This window comes from Phyllobates terribilis, unplaced genomic scaffold, assembly GCF_046119375.1.
Source record: "Phyllobates terribilis strain yellow unplaced genomic scaffold, ASM4611937v1 Scaffold_11__3_contigs__length_659146591, whole genome shotgun sequence".
Taxonomy (NCBI): Eukaryota; Metazoa; Chordata; class Amphibia; order Anura; family Dendrobatidae; genus Phyllobates; species Phyllobates terribilis.
The window spans coordinates 441,051,965-441,074,521 of record NW_027362771.1 but is presented as its reverse complement, the minus strand read 5'-3'; the positions used below and the strand labels follow the sequence as shown (position 1 = coordinate 441,074,521).

The 22,557-nt window shown below is 43.2% G+C and overlaps 1 protein-coding gene across 2 annotated transcripts in view; it reads right to left on the bottom strand.

Moving 5' to 3' along the window:
* Positions 1-22,557, bottom strand: part of RLBP1 (retinaldehyde binding protein 1) — a 95,755-nt gene that overhangs the window by 3,960 nt on the left and 69,238 nt on the right. For both annotated transcript variants that reach the window (XM_073653263.1, XM_073653262.1), the window contains exons 5-7: positions 4,785-4,963; positions 4,474-4,632; positions 2,842-2,952 (exon numbers count right to left, since the gene is read on the bottom strand). In XM_073653263.1, the coding sequence (XP_073509364.1) occupies positions 2,842-2,952; positions 4,474-4,632; positions 4,785-4,963 (449 nt within the window). The remainder of the gene's footprint in view (positions 1-2,841; positions 2,953-4,473; positions 4,633-4,784; positions 4,964-22,557) is intronic.

Genomic DNA, 22,557 nt, shown 5'->3' with positions numbered 1-22,557 from the left:
AAATACTTCTATTCGAACACAGAAGGAAGGCAGAGCACAAAATTCCATAATATAAAGAGTGAGTGGCACATGTAGTAGAGACATCAGCTCTGTTACTGTAGCCAAAAATGCAGAGCATCAACTAAGAAGAGTAGTTTTGTCAACTACTGCTGCCATTTCTGGAGTGAGCAGCAATGGTTATTGTTTTTCTGGAGTCTAAAGACTATTTGATGGCACATTAATAGGAAAGTGAGCTCAGGTACTGTACTTCATAAAATACTGAGTATAGATGGGAGGAAGACTCAAATCAACATTACGTGACTAATTTACATTTTTCTATTTGTTTTATTACTGTAATTTGCATAAACTTTTTTTTTTTCTTTAATTGTAATTGTTTAGCTATAAGCTCTGCCACAGGATGGATAGTTTGTTGGAAGAGTTCAAGAGAGGTCTAAATTCCTTTCTTGAAAAAATATGGTTTGTAGATTTCTGGGGATGGGTTGTTGATCTTGGGATTTATTCTGATTGCTATATTTAGATTTTGGAGGATTTTTTACCCCTATTGTGAGGCAATAAGGAACTGTCTCTTGGGTGTTTTGCCTTCTTCTACATCAACATATTATGATTATAAATTGGATTAAACAGGTGACAACACTATCTATCTTGTGTTGTTATAGGGTCACTAGGGTGGTCACTAGTGTTGAGCGAGTAGATTTCATTAACCCTTTCGGAGAGCACGCTCGGCATTTCTTTTACTGTCGCAGCGGCTGTAAGTGTCACGGCTGTTAGACACCTGTGACACATGCAGAGATTGCCTGTCAAACAGCCAATCTCTGTATGTGGCACAGCTGTCTAACAGCCGTGACAATTGCAGCTGCGGTGACCGTAAAAGAAATGCCGAGCACGCCAAAATACCCGAGCATGCTCACCGAAAGGGTTAATGAAATCTACTCGCTCAACACTAGTGGTCACTAGTGGAAATGTTGAACTTAATGCCTTGTAAGTTCTGTCTGATAACGGTCAACATATTTAGGAATTAAGGAGGTACCCTGACCCTAGTGACATTTTATAGATGTGATTATTTTTTTAGTTTGTTACTAAACACATCATGAACATCTGAAAAATGAAGCCTGCAGGGTGTGCTCATGCTGCTATTACATGGCTATAACAAGGATTTCAATCCCTTCACCTCCAGGTGATTTTCCATTTTTTTTTTTAGTTTTTGTTTTTTTCCTCCTTTTCTTCCAAGGGCCATAACTTTATTTTTCAATCCACATAGCCATATGAGAGCTTGTTTTTTGCGGGACAAGTTGTACTTTTGAATGCCACCTTTTATTTTACCAAATAGTGTACTGGAAAACGGGAAAAAAATTCCAAGTGTAGTAAAATTTCAAAAAAAGTCCAATTCTACAATTTTTTTATTTTTTTATTTACCATGTTCACTATATGGCAAAACTGGCTGGGCCATATGATTGTCCAGGTGTGTACAATTATGCAGATATTAAACATATAGTTTTTTTTTTAATTAAGTTTCAGTAATTCAGAATTTTGTAAAATAAAATAAAAAAATGTTGCTTTTGTCGCCATTTTCAGAGACCCGTAATGTTTTCATTTATCTGGATATGGGGCTGTGTGGGGGCTTGTTTTTGTGCCCTGAGCTGACGTTTTTACTGATACCATTATGGGGTACATACAATGTTTTGATTGGCTTTTATTGCATTTTATTGCAATGTTGCGGTGGCCAAAAAAAGTAATTCTGTTTTCTCTTTTTTTTCTTGTTACGCCGTTTACCAATCCGATTAATTTAGTTAATATTTTCATAGATTGCACATTACTGAACGCAGTGATACCAAATATCTGTATTTTTTTTTCTTTTAATGAGGCAAAAGGGGGGTGATTTGAACTTTTTTGTTTTTTTTAATATTTTTTAAATCTTTTTTTTCTTCTCATTTTTTACTGTATTTAATAGTCCTCTTAGGGAACTTGAAGCTACGATCATCTGATCGCTTGTGCTATACATAGCAGTGTAGCAGCATCAGCACTGCGATGTATAGCAAACATCGCAATCTCCTATGAACGCCAGCTAAACGCCAGCTTTCACAGGAGTATCATAATGACATGCACAGGGGTCTTCAGCTGAACCCCCACTATCATGGCGACCCATTGGCGCCCCACGATCACGTCGCAGGCGCGCTGATGGGCGGGTGGAATGACGTTCCCCCTGCCGGCATGTGTTAAATGCCGCTTTCAGAGATTGACAGCGGCATTTAACAGGTTAACAGCTGCGGGTATCACTCCACTCCACCCTCGGCTGTTAGCGGCACATGATGGCTGATTAAATCAGTCATCATGTGTGGGAGAAAGATGTGGGCTCGGCGTGTAAGCCCGCATCAAATACAGGGACACAACATATGAAGTGAAAGGTCGTGAAGGGTTTAAGTTTAGTAATTGAAGAACATCCATCCACAGGTATCCATCTGTATGGGCAGCAGAGAGGACCTACCAGGCGCCCATATATCATAGGCTCAACCACACACAGAGACACCCACATACACAGAGAGACAGAGAGAGAGAGAGAGAGAGGCACACAGATACACACTTGGACTTACCGCCAATCCATCTTTTCTTCAGTCCTTCTGACCCCCACAGGGTTCAGGGCCTGTGGTGACATCACCGTCACATGATCATAATGTCACCAAAGGTCCTGAACCAGTCTCCACATCGGAAGCTTCACTGATAATGCTATCATCAGTGAAGCTCCTGCTGTGGATGCAGGGAGCCCCCAAGGAAGTGGGGGCTCTGGGCAATTGTCCAGTCTTCAATCCCCTAACGCCAGCCCTGTCTGTATAATGCAAAACTCACCCTTTCTAGTAGCTTGCTCTTTAGAAATGGCTTTACAACATTGTAAGTGGTGGTGAAGTACCATGGTTGGTGTATGAAGTGAACAGCCTTAAATCTTGCTGGAAAAGAATCCTAAAGTTAAAATACAAAGAAAAAAATAAAGGCAAAATACAAAATAAAATTATCTAATTCATCCCAAACAGATGTTCATTACAAAGAAAAAAATATGCCACTACCTGTTACATAAATCACTTGTGGTGCTGTCCCAAGGCTTACTTTTAAAGGGCCCCCAGGCCTCATAAACCACTCCCCAGTACCATTTAGAAGATAATCCAGCTCCCCAATAAGGCCCCTGATACCTCTAAAATAGTACTTAAAGGAAATCTGTCAGTAAGATCAACCCTCCTAAGCTGTCTATATGGGCATGTAGGTAATAGAAAGATAAATACAAATTATACTTTGATAGCTACGATCTCATCTTTTATTCTAGAGAAATCCACATTTTTCTTATATGTAATGAGCTGTTCCAGGCTATGGGCCGGACACTGATCTGCAGGAGAATCTGCCTCCAGATATTATTTTAAATGAAAGGGGCGTTACCAGTGTGAGACATGTAACTAACATGTAACTTCTTACAAAACATTTTGCTGCAGCTCTCACAGCTCTGCTGTATTGCAACCCTGTCTGACTGTGAAATAGAAGCTGAAGCTGAGAGGAACCTGCAGATGTGTCAGGTATAATCACACACAGCTCTGCAGTGAGATCAGGAGAGCAGAGAGCGGCCATCACACATCACACTGGGAACACTGGTAACCATTACACATCACACTGGGAACACTGGTAACCATTACACATCACACTGGGAACTCACCCTTCATGTATAATAATCTCTGGAGGGAGATTCTCATGCAGATCAGTGTCCGCCCATAGCCGGGAACAGCTCATTTACATATAAGATAAACATGGATTTCTCTAGGATAAGACAGATCGCAGATATCAAGCTATCATTTTATTCAGCTTCCTATGACCTTTGTACCCATATAGACGGCTTTGGAGGGTTGATCTTACTGACAGATACCCTTTAGTATAGCAAAAATAACCTTTTAATGCCATCCTTGGCATATGCAAATTAGCCTCACCAGTCTGGGAAGGGGGTGTCGCTTCATCCAGGGCAGTCCAGCATTAAATACAATCATGCCCCTTAGATTGATGTCCTCCTTACTCTCTGCGTCTTTTCTTCTGTGCTTGAAATCCCATGTAAGACTACCTTCTTTTTTGAGCATGTACATTGAAGCTGTCACCGGTGCACTGCACATGCTGAGGGAGGCAGGTGGTCTTACATACGCATAAGATTTGAGGCACAGGAGAGAAGACACGTTGAGTCTGGATGACGTCAATAACATCCAAGAGGGACATGATTGCAAAATGTAAAGCTGGACTGCTCTTGGTGAAGAGTCGCCTCCCTCCCTGGGGTAGTAGATATCCATTAGGAGGAAGAAAACTTTTTAGACTAATTCTATAATTTTATATTCCAGGAATATTCCAATTATAGGCAATAGAACAGCAACCACAAGGTGGGCTTCAATTTGGAAAGTGGTTTATATTATATCTACATTAAAAAATGGTTTAACACATTTTCTATATTTATATTACCTGTAACATGTCAACCATTTTTTTCAGTTCATAAGGTTTAATGCCGGATGCCTGTTGCATTGTAAATCCTTTGAAGTTTTCGATAATGCAGAAGCCATTAATCTGGGTCTCCTCATTCTCTAAAAGGTTTTCTAGGATAATGCAGTATGCACGGAGGATCTGAAACACAATGTTAGTAGCTTATATGCACCATAGCAATCAATGGAATATTCTCCATACACGTTCAGCATATGCACCATAACAATGCAGCTGGTCTTCATGGCACATTCATAGTCCACAAGAGAGCACTGACACAAGGGAGCCCCACAAACCTCATCAAATGTGATCTCCTCGTAGTCCCAGTTCTCAATATTAAAAAGTAGAATCACTCTGCCATTCTTGTCTCTGCTGGTTAAGATCCCAGGATAACCAGCCTCTATGGTGCTCCTAACAGCCTCCGGTGTAAGGTTTTCAAAAAGCTCGGGGTATTGCTGACGGAAATTTACATAGCCTGTTGGAAAAATTGTAGATTCATATTTATTAGTCATAATACATACTTTTTTATAAATGATGTTGTGACTTAACAATGACGTAACTTGATCAATCTCATTCACATCTATATGAGTGGTCAATGCAAAAATAAACTGGCATATGACTTCAAAAAAGCACAATATTAACAGCTAAGAATATTTAGCCATAAATTATATATTTGAGCAATAAATGATGAATTCGAACAACATATGAGTTTTTTTTACCTAAGTAACTATTTAAAGGGAACCTGTCACCTGGTTTTTACCATATGAGGTAAGACCACCACCTTTCGGCCCTGATATACAACATACCAATATGCTGAGTATAAGCCCCTGATCCGGCTTGCAAGAAAAGAAAACACCTTTTACTTTACTCACCTGCTGGGCGGTTCGGTCAGAGGGGCATCGCTGGTCTTGGTCCAGCGCTTTCCTTTCTTCTTTTGATGCCGCCTCCTTCTTCCTTCACGTGGATGACGCGTCCCTACGTCACCCACACAATGACCCTGACCTCGTGCTCCTGCGCAGGCGTACTTCTCCGCCTTGACTAGGACAGAGCAAAGTACTGCAGTGCGCATGTGCTGTGAAAGGTCAGAGAGCTCCAGCGCATGTACACTGCAGTACTTTACTCTGCCCTAGTCAGGTCAGAGAAGTATGCCTGCGCAGGAGCGCGAGGCTGGGGACATTGTGTGGATCACATAGGAAGAAGGAGGACGGAATCACAAGAAGAAAGGAAGCACCGGACCAAGACCAGCGATGCCCATCGGATCGGACGGCCCAGCAGGTGAGTATAATAAAAGGAGTTTTTCTTTTGTTGCAGGCCGGATCGGGGGGCTTATATACAGCATTGTAGAATACTGTATATCAGAGCTGAAAGGTGGTGGCTTTATCTCATATGGGGCAAACCTGGTGACAGGTTCCCTTTAGTGTTGAGCGAGCATGCTCGTCACTGCTCGGTACTCGCCCGAGCATCTCACTACTCGGGATGTTCGGCGAGCACCGAGCATTTCCGGGTTACTCGGGCGGGAGCTCGGGTCTCCGCCCTGCATGTTTGGCGCTCTTTACAGAGCCAAGGAACATGCAGGGATTGCCAGCCAGTCACAGCCATGATGGTTGTGGGCATTACAGTGATTGGTTGGCCGCATAGCGTCACCTCGAGTATTTAAAACCGGGCGCCGCCATCTTGGACACAGTCGCTCCAGATCAGACGGTGTAGGGAGAGTGCTGCTGAGCTAGGGAGAGATTTATACTGCGAAATAGGTAGTGTAGGGTCTTTAAAGCCTGAAAAATCAAACAAACAGTCCTTCTCAGGACTAATATCCATCCCAGATATCAGGCAGGCAGGCAGGCTGTATAGGAGATGCAGTGGTTATGCCAACAAATACTGCATTACCGTCCTGTGTGCTGCTTTTCAAATTGCTAGACTTAGCCCCAGGTCTCAGGGGCCAGGAAAAATAATTTTTTTCATCTAAATCCTCTTTTTTTATTTTTTCCTCAGTCAGACTGTACAAATACCCGTCTTATTAACCTTTTGGTATTTTTCCTCCCCAAAAAAGAAATTGAGTGTGTCTGTGAGTGTTCAGACACAAATATATCTGTTTAAAAGAGTCTGGTGTAGGCCAGATAACTAGAATTGTGGTTTTGCAGTTCCACGGTTCAAATCTCTGTATTATCCACTTTTTTGCCTTTTTTTCCATAAAAAAAACATTTTAAGTGTCTCGTTGACTGTTCAGACACAAATATATCTGTTTAAAAGATTCTGGTGTAGGCCAGATAACTAGAACTGTGGTTTTCCTCTTCCACGGTTCAAATCAGGGTAATCCACCTTTTTGCATAAAATAAAACAGTTTCAGTGTCTCGCTGACTGTTCAGGCACAAATATATCTGTTTAAAAGATTCTGGTGTAGGCCAGAAAACTAGAACTGTGGTTTTCCTCTTCCACGATTCAAATCAGGGTAATCCACCTTTTTGCATAAAATAAAACAGTTTCAGTGTCTCGTTGACTGTTCAGACACAAATATATCTGTTTAAAAGATTCTGGTGTAGGCCAGATAACTAGAACTGTGGTTTTCCTCTTCCACGGTTCAAATCAGGGTAATCCACCTTTTTGCATAAAATAAAACAGTTTCAGTGTCTCGCTGACTGTTCAGGCACAAATATATCTGTTTAAATGATTCTGGTGTAGGCCAGATAATTAGAACTGTGGTTTTCCTCTTCCACGGTTCAAATCTCTGTATTATCCACTTTTTTGCCTTTTTTCAATAAAAAAAAACATTTTGAGTGTCTCGCTGACTGTTCAGATACAAATATACTGGTTTAAAAAAGTCTGGTATAGGCCAGATAACTAGAGCTTTGGTTTTCTTCTTCCACGGTTCAAATCTGGGTGTAATTCACCTTTTTGCATAAAAAAAAACATTTTGAGTGTCTCGCTGACTGTTCACACACAAATATATCTGTTTAAAAGAGTCTGGTGTAGGCCAGATAACTAGAACTGTGGTTTTCCTCTTCCACGGATCACATCTCTGTATTATCCACTTTTTTGCCTTTTTGCATAAAAAACATTTTGAGTGTCTCGCTGACTGTTCAGACACAAATATATCTGTTTAACCCTAGAACGCATACCTGGGGCCTCGCCGGCCTGCCCTGTTAATTGTTTTCTATTTTCTGCAAGATTACTTTAGTTAGAATTTTGAAACTGTAGGTATTCGTCAGGTATATAGTTGTTTGTCATTTTTGTTTGAGTTATTCCATGTTATTTGCACACGGGCCTAAAAGGCCCCAGGTATGTGAAAGTGTAGATTTTTATGGTCATGCGTTCTAGGGTTAAAAGATTCTGGTGTAGGCCAGATAACTAGAACTGCGGTTTTCCTCTTCCACGGTTCAAATCTGGGTGTAATCCACCTTTTTGCATAAAAAAAAACATTTTGAGTGTTTCACTGACTGTTCAGACACAAATATATCTGTTTAAAAGAGTCTGGTGTAGGCCAGATAACTAGAACTGTAGTTTTCCTCTTCCACGGTTCAAATCTCCTTTTTATTACCCTTTTGCCATTGATAGTGCGAGTGTAAGCTATTTTACTTCATTTACAATGGGCAAGGCACGTGGCAAGGGACGTGGAACTGGACATTCTGGTGATGGTGCGTGTAGAGGACGGGGCCGTGGCCAAGGTGAAAGTGTGCCACAACCAACAGCCACATCTTCTCACTCCCAGTTCTTGACCGAATTACTAGGGAAGCCCACAACAGCACCACTATTGCAAGCTGATCAGAGTGAACAGGTTATTAATTGGATAGCAGATAATACTTCCACTCACCTGGGCACCACCACCTCTGGTTTGTCTTCCACACGGTCAAGTGTTAGTAGCCATGAGTCTCGATTGCATACTCCTCCTCACTCTGAGGCTCCTTCCTCCCACCATGCCAAGTGTCGTCAGACAGCAACTGATCCCACAGTTGGACACTCTGAAGAGCTGTTCACTGGTCCATTTCCATATTTGGGCCCCTTGCCTGCTCCGCTTGAAGTGGTGGAAGAGGAGATCCCGTGTAGCGATGGCCAAATATTTAAACAGCCACGGCCACAGGAAGGTGACACTGGCAATTTGTCACAAGAGGTGGACGATGATGAGACACAATTGCCACGAAGTGAGGAGGAGGACCGTGGTGTGGAAGTGGAAGAGGAGGAGGTGGTGGATGATCTAGTAACTGACCCAATGTGGCAGGAGGACACGCAGAGCGAGGCCAGCAGCACACAGGGGGAGGGAGGCAGAGTACCCCAACAGGCAGGAAGAAGCAGTGTGGTAGCCGCAGACAGAAGGCGGGCAACCGTTCCGCGTAACACCAACACGAGGGACGTTGCCAGTACAACCGGTAGGTCTTCCAGAGTCTGGAATTTTTTTAAAGACTCTGCTGATAACCCCAAAAAGGCCATTTGTACCACCTGCCAGGCCAGCATCAACAGGGGTGACAAAACTACCAGCCTGACCACCACCAGCATGATCAGGCACATGTCAGCAAAGCACCCGACTTTGTGGGGCAAACCCCAGGGTCCACGACCAGTGTCAGCGGGGGTCACCACTGCTTCTTCCGCTGTTGTGCGTGTAAGAGAACCCCCTGTTGTGCGTGCAAGGCAATCCCCTGTCCATACTGCCCCCTCCTCTCAGTCTTCACTTGTTATGGCAGTTTCTCAAGAAACAGCATCAACGTCGATGTCCACGTCCCACCGCAGCGTTCAATTGTCCATATCCTAGACCTTTGAACGAAAGCGCAAATTCGCAGCCAATGCCCTACAGAGTTACTGGCAGAGTTACTGATTACATCAACTTCTGTATGGACATTGTAGTACCTGTTCAAGAGATTCGGTGTTATGCAAACAATAAGCCATGGATTACAAAAGAGTTGAAACATTTACTAAACATGAAAAAACTGGCTTTTAAAAGGAAGGACAAGGAGGCATTGAAAATTATATAGCGAGACCTAAAGGGGAAAATTAAGATTGCCCGTGAGGCATTCAGAGTTAAATTAGAAAATCAATTTGCACAAAAAAGCTCCAGAGAGGTGTGGGCTGGAATGAAGCTAGTGACTGGGTTTAAGGCAAGGTCGGAGCAGGGGGGTGGTGGACTTAGAATGGCTAATGAAATGAATGAGTTCTTCAATAGATTCAGCAATAAAGGTGCGGTAGCAGCAGGGAAGGGGGAAGAGGCCGGGGAACAACTAGCTAAATTAACAGGGGGTGAAATAGATCATTTCTCGGTCTCCAAAAATGACATGAGGGACCAGTTTAGTAAGCTGGCAATTGGCAAAGCAGCAGGGCCTGACGGTCTCAGTCCACGTGTCCTCAGAGTGTGTGCAAATGAGTTGTGTACTGTCTTCCAGCATCTCTTTAACCAGAGCTTACAATCAAAGAGAGTACCAGTGCTATGGAAGACTTCCTGCCTGGTGCCGGTTCCCAAGACTACCTTCCCGGCTTCCCCGGGGGACTATAGACCGGTAGCCTTAACATCGCATGCAATGAAGTCCTTGGAGAGAATAGTACTTGCTCACTTGTGTCCGAGGGTGATGGCGCATACTGATGCTCTTCAGTTTGCGTACCGGCAGGGACTGTGGGTGGACGATGCTGTAGCGTATCTGCTACAAACAGTACATTCCTTTTTGGGCAATGATGGAACCACAGTGCGTGCTTTGTTCTTTGATTTCTCTAGTGCGTTCAACACATTACAGCCACTCTTACTGCGTCGAAAGTTGATTAAAATGGCGGTGGATGAGGGACTTGTGAATTGGATAATTGACTACCTGTCGGATAGGCCACAGTTTGTTAGGTGGGGGACGGCTACATCAGATAGTGTACTGAGTAGTGTCGGAGCCCCGCAGGGAACAGTGCTGTCGCCATTCCTCTTTACATTGTACACAGCTGACTTTCAGTATAAATCAGACCGTTGTCACCTCCAGAAGTACTCGGATGACTCTGTGATAGTTGGCGGTATTGGGAAGGACCAGGATGAAGAGGAATATAGAAGGGTGGTTGCGGACTTTGTAGTATGGTGCCAGGCTAACCATCTAGAACTAAATGTTAAGAAAACCAGGGAGTTGGTGATGAGCTATGGAAGGTGCAAGAAGGTATGCCTACCTGTTACCATTGACGGTCAGGATGTGGAGATGGTGGACAGTTTCAAATATTTGGGGGTTTACCTGGATAGCAAGCTAGACTGGAAGTGCCACATGGAGAAGGTCTACAAGAAGGGGATGAGTAGATTGTACTTCCTAAGGAAGTTAAGGTCGTTTAATGTGTGTGGCAAAATGCTTGAGGTGTTCTACCAATCCATTGTGGCTAGTGCCACCTTTGCGGCAATAATTTGCTGGGGTAACAGTGTGCGTGTTGCTGACGCCAACAAGCTCAACAAACTTATCAAGAAGGCTAGCGCGACGGTGGGCCTACAGCTTGGGACTTTTGAAGAGGTGGTAGAGGATAGGATTAAGAAGAAGTGCAGAGCTATAATGGGCAACAACACACACCCGCTTTATGAACTGTTTGCGAAACAGAAGAGCACATTCAGCAATCGCCTAATACAACTAAGGTGTAAAAAGGAGAAATACAGGAGATCGTTTGTTCCAACAGCTATGGGGGTGTTTAACAAATGTCTGAAAAGCAATGTCTAAAGCATTCCAAATGTTATGTTATCATATGTGTCATGTTCAAGATCTGTGTTCTGCTGCTGTGATACTGCAATTTCCTCCGGGATAAATAAAGTATATCTTATCTTATCTTATCTTATCTTATCTTACAGGCCACAGTCCTAAATTCGCACATTTCACGACTGCTTGCGTTGGAAATGCTGCCTTTTAGGCTGGTGGAGACGGAATCCTTCCGCAACCTTATGGCGGTGGCCGTCCCTCAGTACTCGATCCCCAGCCGACACTATTTTGCCCGGTGTGCCATCCCCGCACTACACAAGCACGTGTCCCAAAACATCTGCCGTGCCCTCAACAACGCAGTTACTGGGAGAGTCCACCTGACAACGGACACGTGGACAAGTGCTTGTGGCCAGGGACGGTACATCTCCCTGACGGCACACTGGGTAAACATAGTGGAAGCTGGGACCCAGTCGGACGTTGGAACAGAACACATCTTCCCTACACCGAGGATTGCGGGCCCTATGTCAGTCAGAGTTCCCGCCACAGTGTACAGCTCCTGCGCATCATCCTCCTCCTCCTCCTCATGTTCAGCCTCCATCTCAGATATCACCACATCAGTTACAAGCTGGAACCACAGCAGTACTGCCTCAACCAAGCGGCAACAGGCTGTGCTGAAACTCATAAGCTTAGGTGATAAACCTCACACTGCTTGTGAGTTGTGGACAGCTGTAAAAGAGCAGGCAGATCTGTGGCTGAGACCGCTGAACCTACATCCAGGCATGGTTGTGTGTGACAATGGCCGTAACCTGGTGGTGGCTCTGAGGCGAGGCGAGATCACACACGTACCATGCCTGGCTCATGTGCTTAACCTCGTGGTTCAGCGGTTTCTTAAATCGTACCCCGAGTTGCCAGATCTGCTCGTCAAAGTACGCCGCCTCTCAGCTCATTTTCGGAAGTCGGCTACAGCTTCCGCCGCCCTTGCTGTGTTGCAGCAGCGTTTGCAGCTTCCAGCACACTAACTGGTGTGTGATGTCCCCACACGTTGGAACTCTACCCTCCACATGTTGCAAAGGATTTGTGAGCAGAAGAGAGCAGTTGTGGAGTACCAGCTGCAACAAGGCCGTCCATATTCAGGTCAGACTCCACCTCAGGAGTGGACCTGGATGTCTGACATATGTACCATCCTGACAAACTTTGAGGAATCCACCAAGATGGTGAGTGGCGATGATGCCATCATTAGAGTCAGCATCCCACTTGTCTGTCTTTTGCAATGCTCTCTGTAGAGAATTAAAGAGGCATTGCAGCCAGAGTATGATGAGATGGATCAAGAAGCCGTAGCGGGCGATTACACACAGCCCAGCCTCATCTCATCCCAACGTGCATTGGGGGACAATGAGGGAGAGGAGGAGGAAGAACAGGAGCTGGTATCATGCGCTGTAGTCGGTAGTACCTGTACAACTGTCATACCGTCGGTTCAGCGTGGGTAGCCTGAGGACAGGGGGGAGGAAGAGGAGGAGGAGGAGAGCATGGTCAGTCGTCATCTTGGTGAGGACACGGAAGTTTTGCCCGTTACCAGTCTGGCACGCATGGCTGACTTTATGTTACGCTGCCTTAACCGTGACCCTCGCGTTGTCAAAATGTTGGGTGACAGTCAATACTGGTTGGTGACACTTTTAGACCACCTGCTACAAGGAGAACTTTCAGTCTCTTATTCCTGAGGTGGAGAGGTCTACAAAAATAGGGCAGTACCAGAAGGCCCTTGCTGCAGAACTGTTAAAAAAATTCCCATCTGAACACGCTAGCGGCAGAGGTCACAGTTCGTTGCCCAACCAAGGCATACAGGCGAGAGAGACACAACTCCAATGCAGCAGAGGCAGGGGAACACTGTCAACATTCTGGGACAGTTTTCTGAGACCTGCCCAGCTTATAGGCCCTGAGGCGCGGAGTACTCTCATAAGGAGTGGAAAGTTTCAAAAGATGGTGAGGGAGTACCTTGCCGACTGTACCAGCGTCCTCCGTGATTCCTCTGTGCCTTTTAATTATTGGGTATCCAAGCTGGACACTTGGAATGAACTCGCTCTGTACGCCTTGGAGGTTCTGGCCTGCCCTGCCGCTAGCGTGTTATCGGAGCGTGTTTTTAGTGCTGCTGGGGGAATTATAACTGAAAAGCGCACTCACCTGTCAACTGACAATGCTGACAAGCTGACCCTTATCAAAATGAACAAGGGCTGGATTGGGCCAGACTTCTCATCACCACCAAATGACAGCAGAGTAACATAAAGTCAAATCCACTGTGTTATTTCGGGAGGTGTATTCCCATGCACCGCTTCACACCCAAACATGGGTATACGCTCCCTCTTTTTGTCTGTTTTTTGCTCTTCTCCTTATCCGCAGCCCCCACCACCACTATACCACCAGGGTGGCCGTGGTCCGTGTTGCCAGCATAGCAAGTTCCTCCGTCCTAATTTTTGGCAGCTTTTGCTTGGAAGGCATAGGCAAAGACTATGGGAGACCCACTCCACAATAATGGGAATAATGTTTTTAATATGCTGTACTGCATGGCTCTTGTAAGGGGCATTAAAATCGTCTTGTTAAGCTACTGTGACCTCCACGTCTCTGCCAAGGGTCATTGATATTGTCTTTTTATTCCACTGTAACCTCCACCACTCTTCCAAGGGGCATTGATATTGTCTTTTTATTCCACTGTAACCTCCACCACTCTTCCAAGGGGCATTGATATTGTCTTTTTATTCCACTGGGACCTCCATGTCTCTTCCAAGGGGCATTAAAACCGTCTTGTTAAACCACTCTGACCTCCACGTCTCTTCCAAGGGGCATTAAAACCGTCTTGTTAAACCACTCTGAGCTCCACGTCTCTTCCAAGGGGCATTAAAACCGTCTTGTTAAGCTACTGTGACCTCCACGTCTCTTCCAAGGGGCATTAAAACCGCCTTGTTAAACCACTCCGAACTCCACGTCTCTTCCAAGGGGCATTAAAACCATCTTGTTAAGCTACTGTGACCTCCACGTCTCTTCCAAGGGGCATTAAAACCATCTTGTTAAACCACTCTGAACTCCACGTCTCTTCCAAGGGGCATTAAAACCGTCTCGTTAAGCTACTGTGACCTCCATGTCTCTTCCAAGGGGCATTAAAACCGTCTTGTTAAACCACTCTGAACTCCACGTCTCTTCCAAGGGGCATTAAAATCGTCTTGTTAAGCTTCTGTGACCTCCACGTCTCTTCCAAGGGGCATTGATATTGTCTTTTTATTCCACTGCGACCTCCACCACTCTTCCAAGGGGCATTGATATTGTCTTTTTATTCCACTGTAACCTCCACCACTCTTCCAAGGGGCATTGATATTGTCTTTTTATTTCACTGTAACCTCCACCACTCTTCCAAGGGGCATTGATATTGTCTTTTTATTCCACTGGGACCTCCATGTCTCTTCCAAGGGGCATTAAAACCGTCTTGTTAAGCTACTGTGACCTCCACATCTCTTCCAAGGGGCATTAAAACCGTCTTGTTAAACCACTCTGAACTCCACGTCTCTTCCAAGGGGCATTAAAACCGTCTTGTTATGCCACTGTGACGTCCACGTCTCTTCCAAGGGGCATTAAAACTGTCTTGTTAATCTACTGTGACCTCCACGTCTCTTCCAAGGGGCATTAAACCCGTCTTGTTAAACCACTCTGAACTCTACAGCTCTTCCAAGGGGCATTGAAATGTTGTTTTTAATTACCTCTAACCTCCACGACTCTTCCAATGGGCATTGCATTTCCTCCTAATTTTAGTCAGCTTTTGCTTTTCAATGCATAGACGAACACTAAGGGAGACCCACTCCACAATAATGGGTAGAAGGTTTTTAGTACGCTGTAATCCACGTCTGTTTCAAGGGGCATTGCAGTTCCTCATAATTTTTGGAAAGACTTCCATTCACTGCTTAGGCCAACAGTGTACAGGAGGCCCAGTTGCTATAAATGGAAAAAACGGTTTAGTTAAGGCCCTCTGATCTCCATGTCACTTCCAAGGGGCATTGGAGTGCCTCAAAATTTTAGGTAGGCATTGCACTCACTGTATGCCCTATAACTGTGTAGCCGAACTGCTCCTTTTGGTACAGAAACATATCCTACAAGACATGTGTGGTTGACTGGCCTGATATTGATGTGAATGGTCCCTGTTCCTCCTGCTCTTTCTCCTTTGCCACCACCTCATCCATCATTCATCACCTGAAGCTTTGTTTTAACGGGAGACATAGAACTGGGATAGTAGCAGGAAAACATCCAGCATTCCTCGGAGGAGGTAGGATATGCGCCAAAACGCTGACCACCTCAGGCCTAGCCGCTCCTACATACATGCACTTGCATTCCAAGGAACAGAAAGCTAAGGAGTAGGATGGCCTCATGATCATGAATAATTTACTCATTGTGTAGGAGGCCGACCACTGCTGCTGTCTACTTTCTGAACTTTGTGTTGAAGCCTGATTGACCCAGGACCCTCAATCCTCTATGTCTGGAGGACGTGTTGCATCCCAGTGTCCAACTGTGTCCTGGCTTCCACAATATTAACCCAGTGTGAAGGCGTCAGTGAGATGGACCATCCCTGGCCACATTCACTTGTCCACGTGTTTGTGGTTAGGCTGTCTTTCCCACTAAATGCACTGGGGAGGGCACAGGTAATGTTTTGGTATGCGCGCTTGTGTATAAGGTGCACCGGGCCAAATAGGGGCGGATGGGGACCGTGTGTGGGCACCCAGCCGCGGGGCGGCTCGGGACCAAGTATGGATACCAGGCCGCCGACGCAGACATGACGTGGTGGCCAGATTCCGCCTCCACATGCCTAAAAGGCCCAATTTCAAGTGCAATCAAGCAGTATGGTATTGCAGCCTGGGGGTGGGTGGGTGTCAGGCTGCATACTTGCGCTTGCATTGCAAGGAATGAGGTAGGTACAATTGAACACTGCCCTGGGACAAGGACTTGCACGGGGATAGTTGCAAGTCTGCATCTTCTGATGCGGCAAGGATCACTTCTGATGGGCACACTTTTAGGCAGTGACCTGGGTGTCAGAGATGCTTCCAGGGGTCTTCCCCATGCTATTCCCATGTATGCATGTGCCACACAGCACATGGCCAGATAAGGTTGTAAAATGTTAAAATGACATTTCCCTGTGAATGCATTTGTCACGGTTGAAAGCAATACAAAAGTGCAAAAACGCATAAAAAATGCTACTTGTGAACATAGCCCAAGGTATGGAGGAGTATTTTTGTTTTTGGTTATTTATTTTACCTTATACACAAGTCTTTACCCTGGAAAGGATGTTCCTTAACATATTTCACAGGAAGGCAGTTTCAGTTTCGTTTTTGAACGTTTTATTGTGAGCCCGTAAAAGTGGCTTAATGCCTCTGACCATGTTGTTGACAGCATTGACCTGGGGGTCAGAAATGCTTCCTGGGGCGATCCCCATGCTGTCCCCATGTCATTTGAGCACTGTCACTATCGTTTTGGGCACTTGTTAGGCTTTTAAAAGACTGCCGGGGGTGCCGCCGCAAAACTGCTCGGGTCTCCCATAGACTAACATTGGGCTTGTTGCTAGGGTCGAGCACCCGAGTATCACGGTGAGCTCGGCTCGAGCAACGAGCACCCGAGCATTTTAGTGCTCGCTCAACACTAGTTCCCTTTAAGTATGAGTAGATCCCTTCTACCTAAACGTTCACCAGTCTGAAGCTGCTTTTTGTTCATGGACAGGGTCTGTACATAGTGGTCTGTGATGTGGTTACATGAAGCTTGTTAACTTGTGTTAACTTGTGACTCATTTGTGGGTGTCTGTGTATCTGTCAGCATACTGGATACTTCATGTCTCCTTCTGCTAAATGTCCCATAAATCCTCCAATGTGTAATTTCTTTCAAAGCTCATTTCAGGCACAGAAACCACATTGTATTTAGTATGGGCCAATTTCATGGATTAACGCAATGACAGCTGCACAAGTGTAAACCAATGGCTACACATGTCAACCGGACTGTCTGTAAAGTGAATAAACAGGTTTACTGACATATGTCTTCATAATAATCGAACATTCATAATTCTATTATTGAATGTATGATACTCCAGCCTCTCATGTTCTCCAAGTAATGCTTTTGGCGGTTGAATTAATGGCGCTATATAAGTAAGCATAGTAAAAAAATAATGAATGACCAAATATAATAAACAAAATGAGCAAATACCGTGCAGTTCCGGCTGATTTCTTCGGTTTTGCTTTAGTATTTTTGCACTTTGTACATACTTAGCTCTTCTTTTTAGGCTGGGCATTTTTCTATATAGCTTTCCACATGCAGTGTCTGAACAGTTAGTTCTGGGTCCTGCTCTGCCCCCATCTAGTTTGACGTCTACTGACACATAGTGAGGTGAACTACAAGAGTTAGGACCATCCTGATTGGGTACACTTTGTCGCAGTGAAAAGGCTTTTATACTTTTTTGATCAAAATGGTGTCAGCTAAGTGCCCTATGTTATGTACATGTACTATTACTATTTATTTACTACAGGGTATTTGCTAATTTTTTTTATCTTAGATTTTATCTGTTTAATGGCCACAATGTGGATTTGCACCTACACATTGCACTTATATTAACATATGTTGAGGCCCATTTCTTCAGTTTTGCTTCAGTTTAGTAGATTGTAAAGCTGGCCACACATATAAGATTGCTGATGGTCGAGGGCTTATATGGCCATCAGCTATCTCTTGCTTGTCCCCCATAAACATAAATGCTTGGTTCAGCGAAGAGCAATGAAAGATGCTGACAAACAACTTTGGCAGAGTCTTATTTCCTGAATAACAAAAGAGTCAGTTGTTAAAACTCAAACTACCAATCATTATCTTCCCCAGTATTATCTGTCAGGGGAGAGTCAGGAGGCCCCCATACACATTAGAATGTGGGCCAATCCCTCCAATATTGGCGGATCTGGCCGACTTTAGTCTGATGTTCTGTGGGAAAATGAAAATTACTGGTGAAACCCTGATGGTAATAAATGACACACTGACCAATCACTAATGGAAATCACATCCAAAGCAGTGATGAATAATGGTCTGTTTTTTTATGTGTGCTAAAAATCACAGATGTCTGAATGAGGCCTTATGTGGATTTACAGACCACTGAGATGTCATCAGCTGTGCCTCACTGTTTGTTTGTCCTCCATATTTTTTTCACAAATGTTGTTAATACCTTTTTTATAATTTCGTCTATTTTGTATTCTAAAACAGGTAAGCTAAAAAAGGAGTGAAGAAGTAAAGAAATGATCCTTAAAGGGGTATTCCCACCTCTAAGATCCTATCCCAATATGTAGTAGGTATAATAATAATAATAATAGTATTAGCAAACACCTCCAATTAGAAATGTAGTATAGTTTTTCTGATTCGCTATGTCTCTTTACTAATATGCAGGCATTGCAGGACCTTAGGTATCCATGGTTATGACCACTAGCAACTAGCTAACTGTCACTATATCAGTGGTCGTATCCATGGATACCTAAGGTCCTGCAATGCCTGCACATGAGGAAAGAGATATAGCGAATCATAAAAACTGAACTACATTTCTAATTGGAGGTATTTGCTTATATTCATATTATTACACCTACTACATATTGGGATAGGATCCTTGAAATGGGAATATCCCTTTAAATATACAGTGACGAGCAAAAGGGTAACAATGTTTTGAACTTTTGACTTTCAGGCTCCATATCTCACCATCCAATACAGCTTCGAATGTGAGAATACCATCATTTTATAGACAATCATCTTGGTTATCGCAGACATAAATTTGACTTGCAACTATTTAGCATACGATTAGTTATGCAGATTCTTGTCATGTCACTGCATTGTTACTGTTTTTCTCCTGGTAGTGGAAAAATCTTTTTCTTCCTGTACACTACAAATTACAACCTGCTCTCACATTCCCTAGGTCACTGGTTCGAATCGAGAAGCAGACATGAAGAAGATTTCCCAAGAAAAGAGAAACAGCATCATCCAGCTCATCGATAGGGGTCTCTCAGCCAAGAAAATTGCCAAACTGTGAGTGCCATGACAGTTGGAAGAATACGAAATGAAGTCGATCCATCCATTCAAAAGCCAAGAGGTGAACATCCAGGCAAAATATTGGAGTCAACAAGTCAATTCATCACAAGATCTATCAATTCTGGGGCGACAAAAACGACAGTGGAGGTGGCTCTTATGCTTCATAATAGTGAGATCACAGACGTTCATGTGTGATGCACATTACACAAGTCTGGATTGGTGGCCCGAAAAAAGGTGAATAAGCCTCGACTTCAATATAAAAATAAGAAGCATTGGATCAAGTTTGCAAAATGAGACGAAAGTCAATAGACTAGACTCTGATGGGAGCAAATGGGTCTGGAAGAAACAAGGGGAAAAAGGGGCGAACGGATCGAGAAATTGAAGGAACTGTCAAGTTCGGTGAAGGAAACCTGATGATATGGGGTTGTATCACAGCCAAAATTGTTGGATACTTGACCAGGATCGATGGTGGTCTCAATGCTGAGCTATATGTGAGTATACTGCAAGACGAGTTACTTCGTACACTCAAGTACTATGAGTATGATAATGACAACCTAGTGTTCCAGCAGGACATCGACCAGAAGCATATGTTGAGATTGGTGAAGAAATAGTTCAATGACAATGAAGTAGAGGTGCTGGATTGGCCCCCACAGTCCACAGACCTTAACCCAATTGAACACTTGTGTGTAGAGTTGAAGAAAAAACTGTATTCATATCCAAGTGAGTTGACCAGTATGAACCAACTTTGGGAAAGTGTAGAAGAGACATGGGATCAGATTTCGGTCGAGACATGCTTGAATCTGATCAAGAGCATGCCCAAAAGGATTTAGACAGTGTTAAAAGCCAAAGGTGGATTTACAAAATAAGAAAAATTAAAATTTAGATTTTTAGGAGCAAAAAGTTAACAATGCAGTGACATGGCAAAATCTGCATAACTAATCATAAGCTAAATACCGTAGTTGCAAGTGAAATTTATGCATAAGATAGCCAAGATGATTGTAAAATTATGGTAATCTCACTTTCGAAGCAGTAGTGGATGGTGAGACATGGAGCCTGAAAGTCAAAAGTTCAAAACATTGTTACCCTTTTGCTAGTCAGTGTATTGGATATGTTGGATTTTTTTGAATTGTCCTTATTATGTGATAAATGCATTGGTATTTACTATGGTGTTATATATGTTATTGTTCCTGTTAATATTCTGATCTTCATAGCTTAGATTTTCTTTATTATTTTTATAACTGTATTTCCATCCTGAGATAAGGATGAGTCATGCACTCCATTTTAGTTTCAATAATTAGTTGTTAGTGTAGTTAGTTAGTCTTTTTTTTGTAATTGTAGCATTTTTTTTTTATTATTTTGTAAAGCCTTTCCTGGAGACACACCCTTACTTCCTGTATAGACAGTGCAGCTGAGGTGACTGCGCTTTCTGGCTGCTGAAATGAATGGAATTCATCTGACGGTGGAATGCCGTACACTGATAGAGTACATGCTCTTATACCAAAGACAGAGAAGCCGGCTGACAAAGCCTTATCTGTAGGAGTACAGTGGTGCTACCTTCAGCCATACTATATAGCTGTCACAAATGATGCTAATGAGCTGATTATTCTCTTCTGGTGTTTGTTCAGCGAAGCGGACAGGTGAGTTGCAGAGATTATTGTCACCAATACATTCTGCAGTGTAAAAACATAATACAAGGGTTTTTTTAAGTAATTTAAAAAAATATTGAAAAAATCTGTTTATAATAAAAAAAAATGTGCTAACCTTTTCTCCCACAATAAGAAATGAACCAATACATAAATATAGTAAACCAATATCATCAAATTTCCTGTATGACATGGGTATGTTTTGCCTTGGTGACATTAATCTATTCATGCCATGCAAAATGCACATTACCCCAAACATAAAAAGCGCTTGATAACCCGCATGCAGAAATGCATGCAAAAACACTTGACAAACGCTTCTACCTGGCAGGAAAAACGCATGTAAAATCGGCATCCGTTTTTCCTGCCAGGGAGAAGCGGAAAAAATCTGCAGCATTTCTGCATCGTGGGCACATAGCCTTAAAAATACAAACGGCTCTTTGAAGGCAACTATAATGCTGATGTGGCCCCTGGTGAAAATGAGTTTAACACCCCTGCTACGAGGATTCATATTTTATACAATGTATGCATTTTTCTTATTGCTAGCATAGGACGACTAGAGTATTAATAATGGGGTGAATCTGATTTATTCACCATATAAAACAAAATAAAACCTTTTTGAAATTTTTTTCTACTCTCTCTCTCTCTAACCATTTAAGTGAGACCTAATGAAATTATACCATCTCTTTCAGGTGAGACTATAGCTTCATTTCAACATATCTGGCCATCCAGCTTCTTTTTCTCTGGCATGGCACTTCTATGCTGGAGGAAGATGCAAGGACAGATCCTATACTTTCCTATGTTGTTGTTCACATTCATCCTTTGCATCAGTTGCATACCAGAAAACGCTACACGTAGAATTTTTTTTATTTAACTGCCTTTGCAGTAAAAATTGCTGAAGAAGCAAGATGACATTGATGCCATTTTGACATCAGTTGTCATAAATTGCGGCACAAAAAAAATCTCATACGAATGACACCGATGTATGGAAACCTGGCTTAAGAAATAGAAATAAATCACTTTTAGATTGCAACAATCCAAATGGTGAATTAAAAACTACAAATCACCCTGAATAAAACATTACCGTACATTTCACATACAGTGTACAGTTTTGTCCTATGAAGGTTCTTATTTTTTTAACCCCCTGCAAGATGTACTTTATTTGAGCCCTATGCATCTATACTATTTTTACCACATCTTCACCAAGTATGGGAAGGGTTAATTGTAATCGAGGAACAGAGGAAATGATTTCTGAGTGAGGAAATCCCTGTGAAGTCGGTCAAAGGATGGTAAATGTCTCCTTTTTGCCTAGTGTTTGGTTAGTAAGGGAAGCTCTCAGTTCCCTGGTTTCTGAAGGGGGAATTGTTCCCCTCCCTAAGGCCCTTTCCTCACACTCACTACAAAGTGACTGTGTCTTGCCGCTGCCACTCGTACAGTAAGGCTTTATATTCATTCCCCTTAGCTGGTTGTGGTTCTGTTTTATTATGTCTAGTTCATAAGATTTACTCATAACAACAGCTCCTTTGGGCATCTGACTCTAAGACACGGTTTTTGGAAAAGTTTAACTTTTGAAAGGAAGCTATTCAGAAAATCGTTATTCTAATGGGACCCGGCCATTAACTTTAAAATTCTTTAATCATTCAGTTTATTTTCCTTTGTTCTCAGGATATGATTTTTTATAGTAATTCTTCAATGGATGCATACAGCGGGTGAAATAAGTACTGAACATGTCACCAATTTTC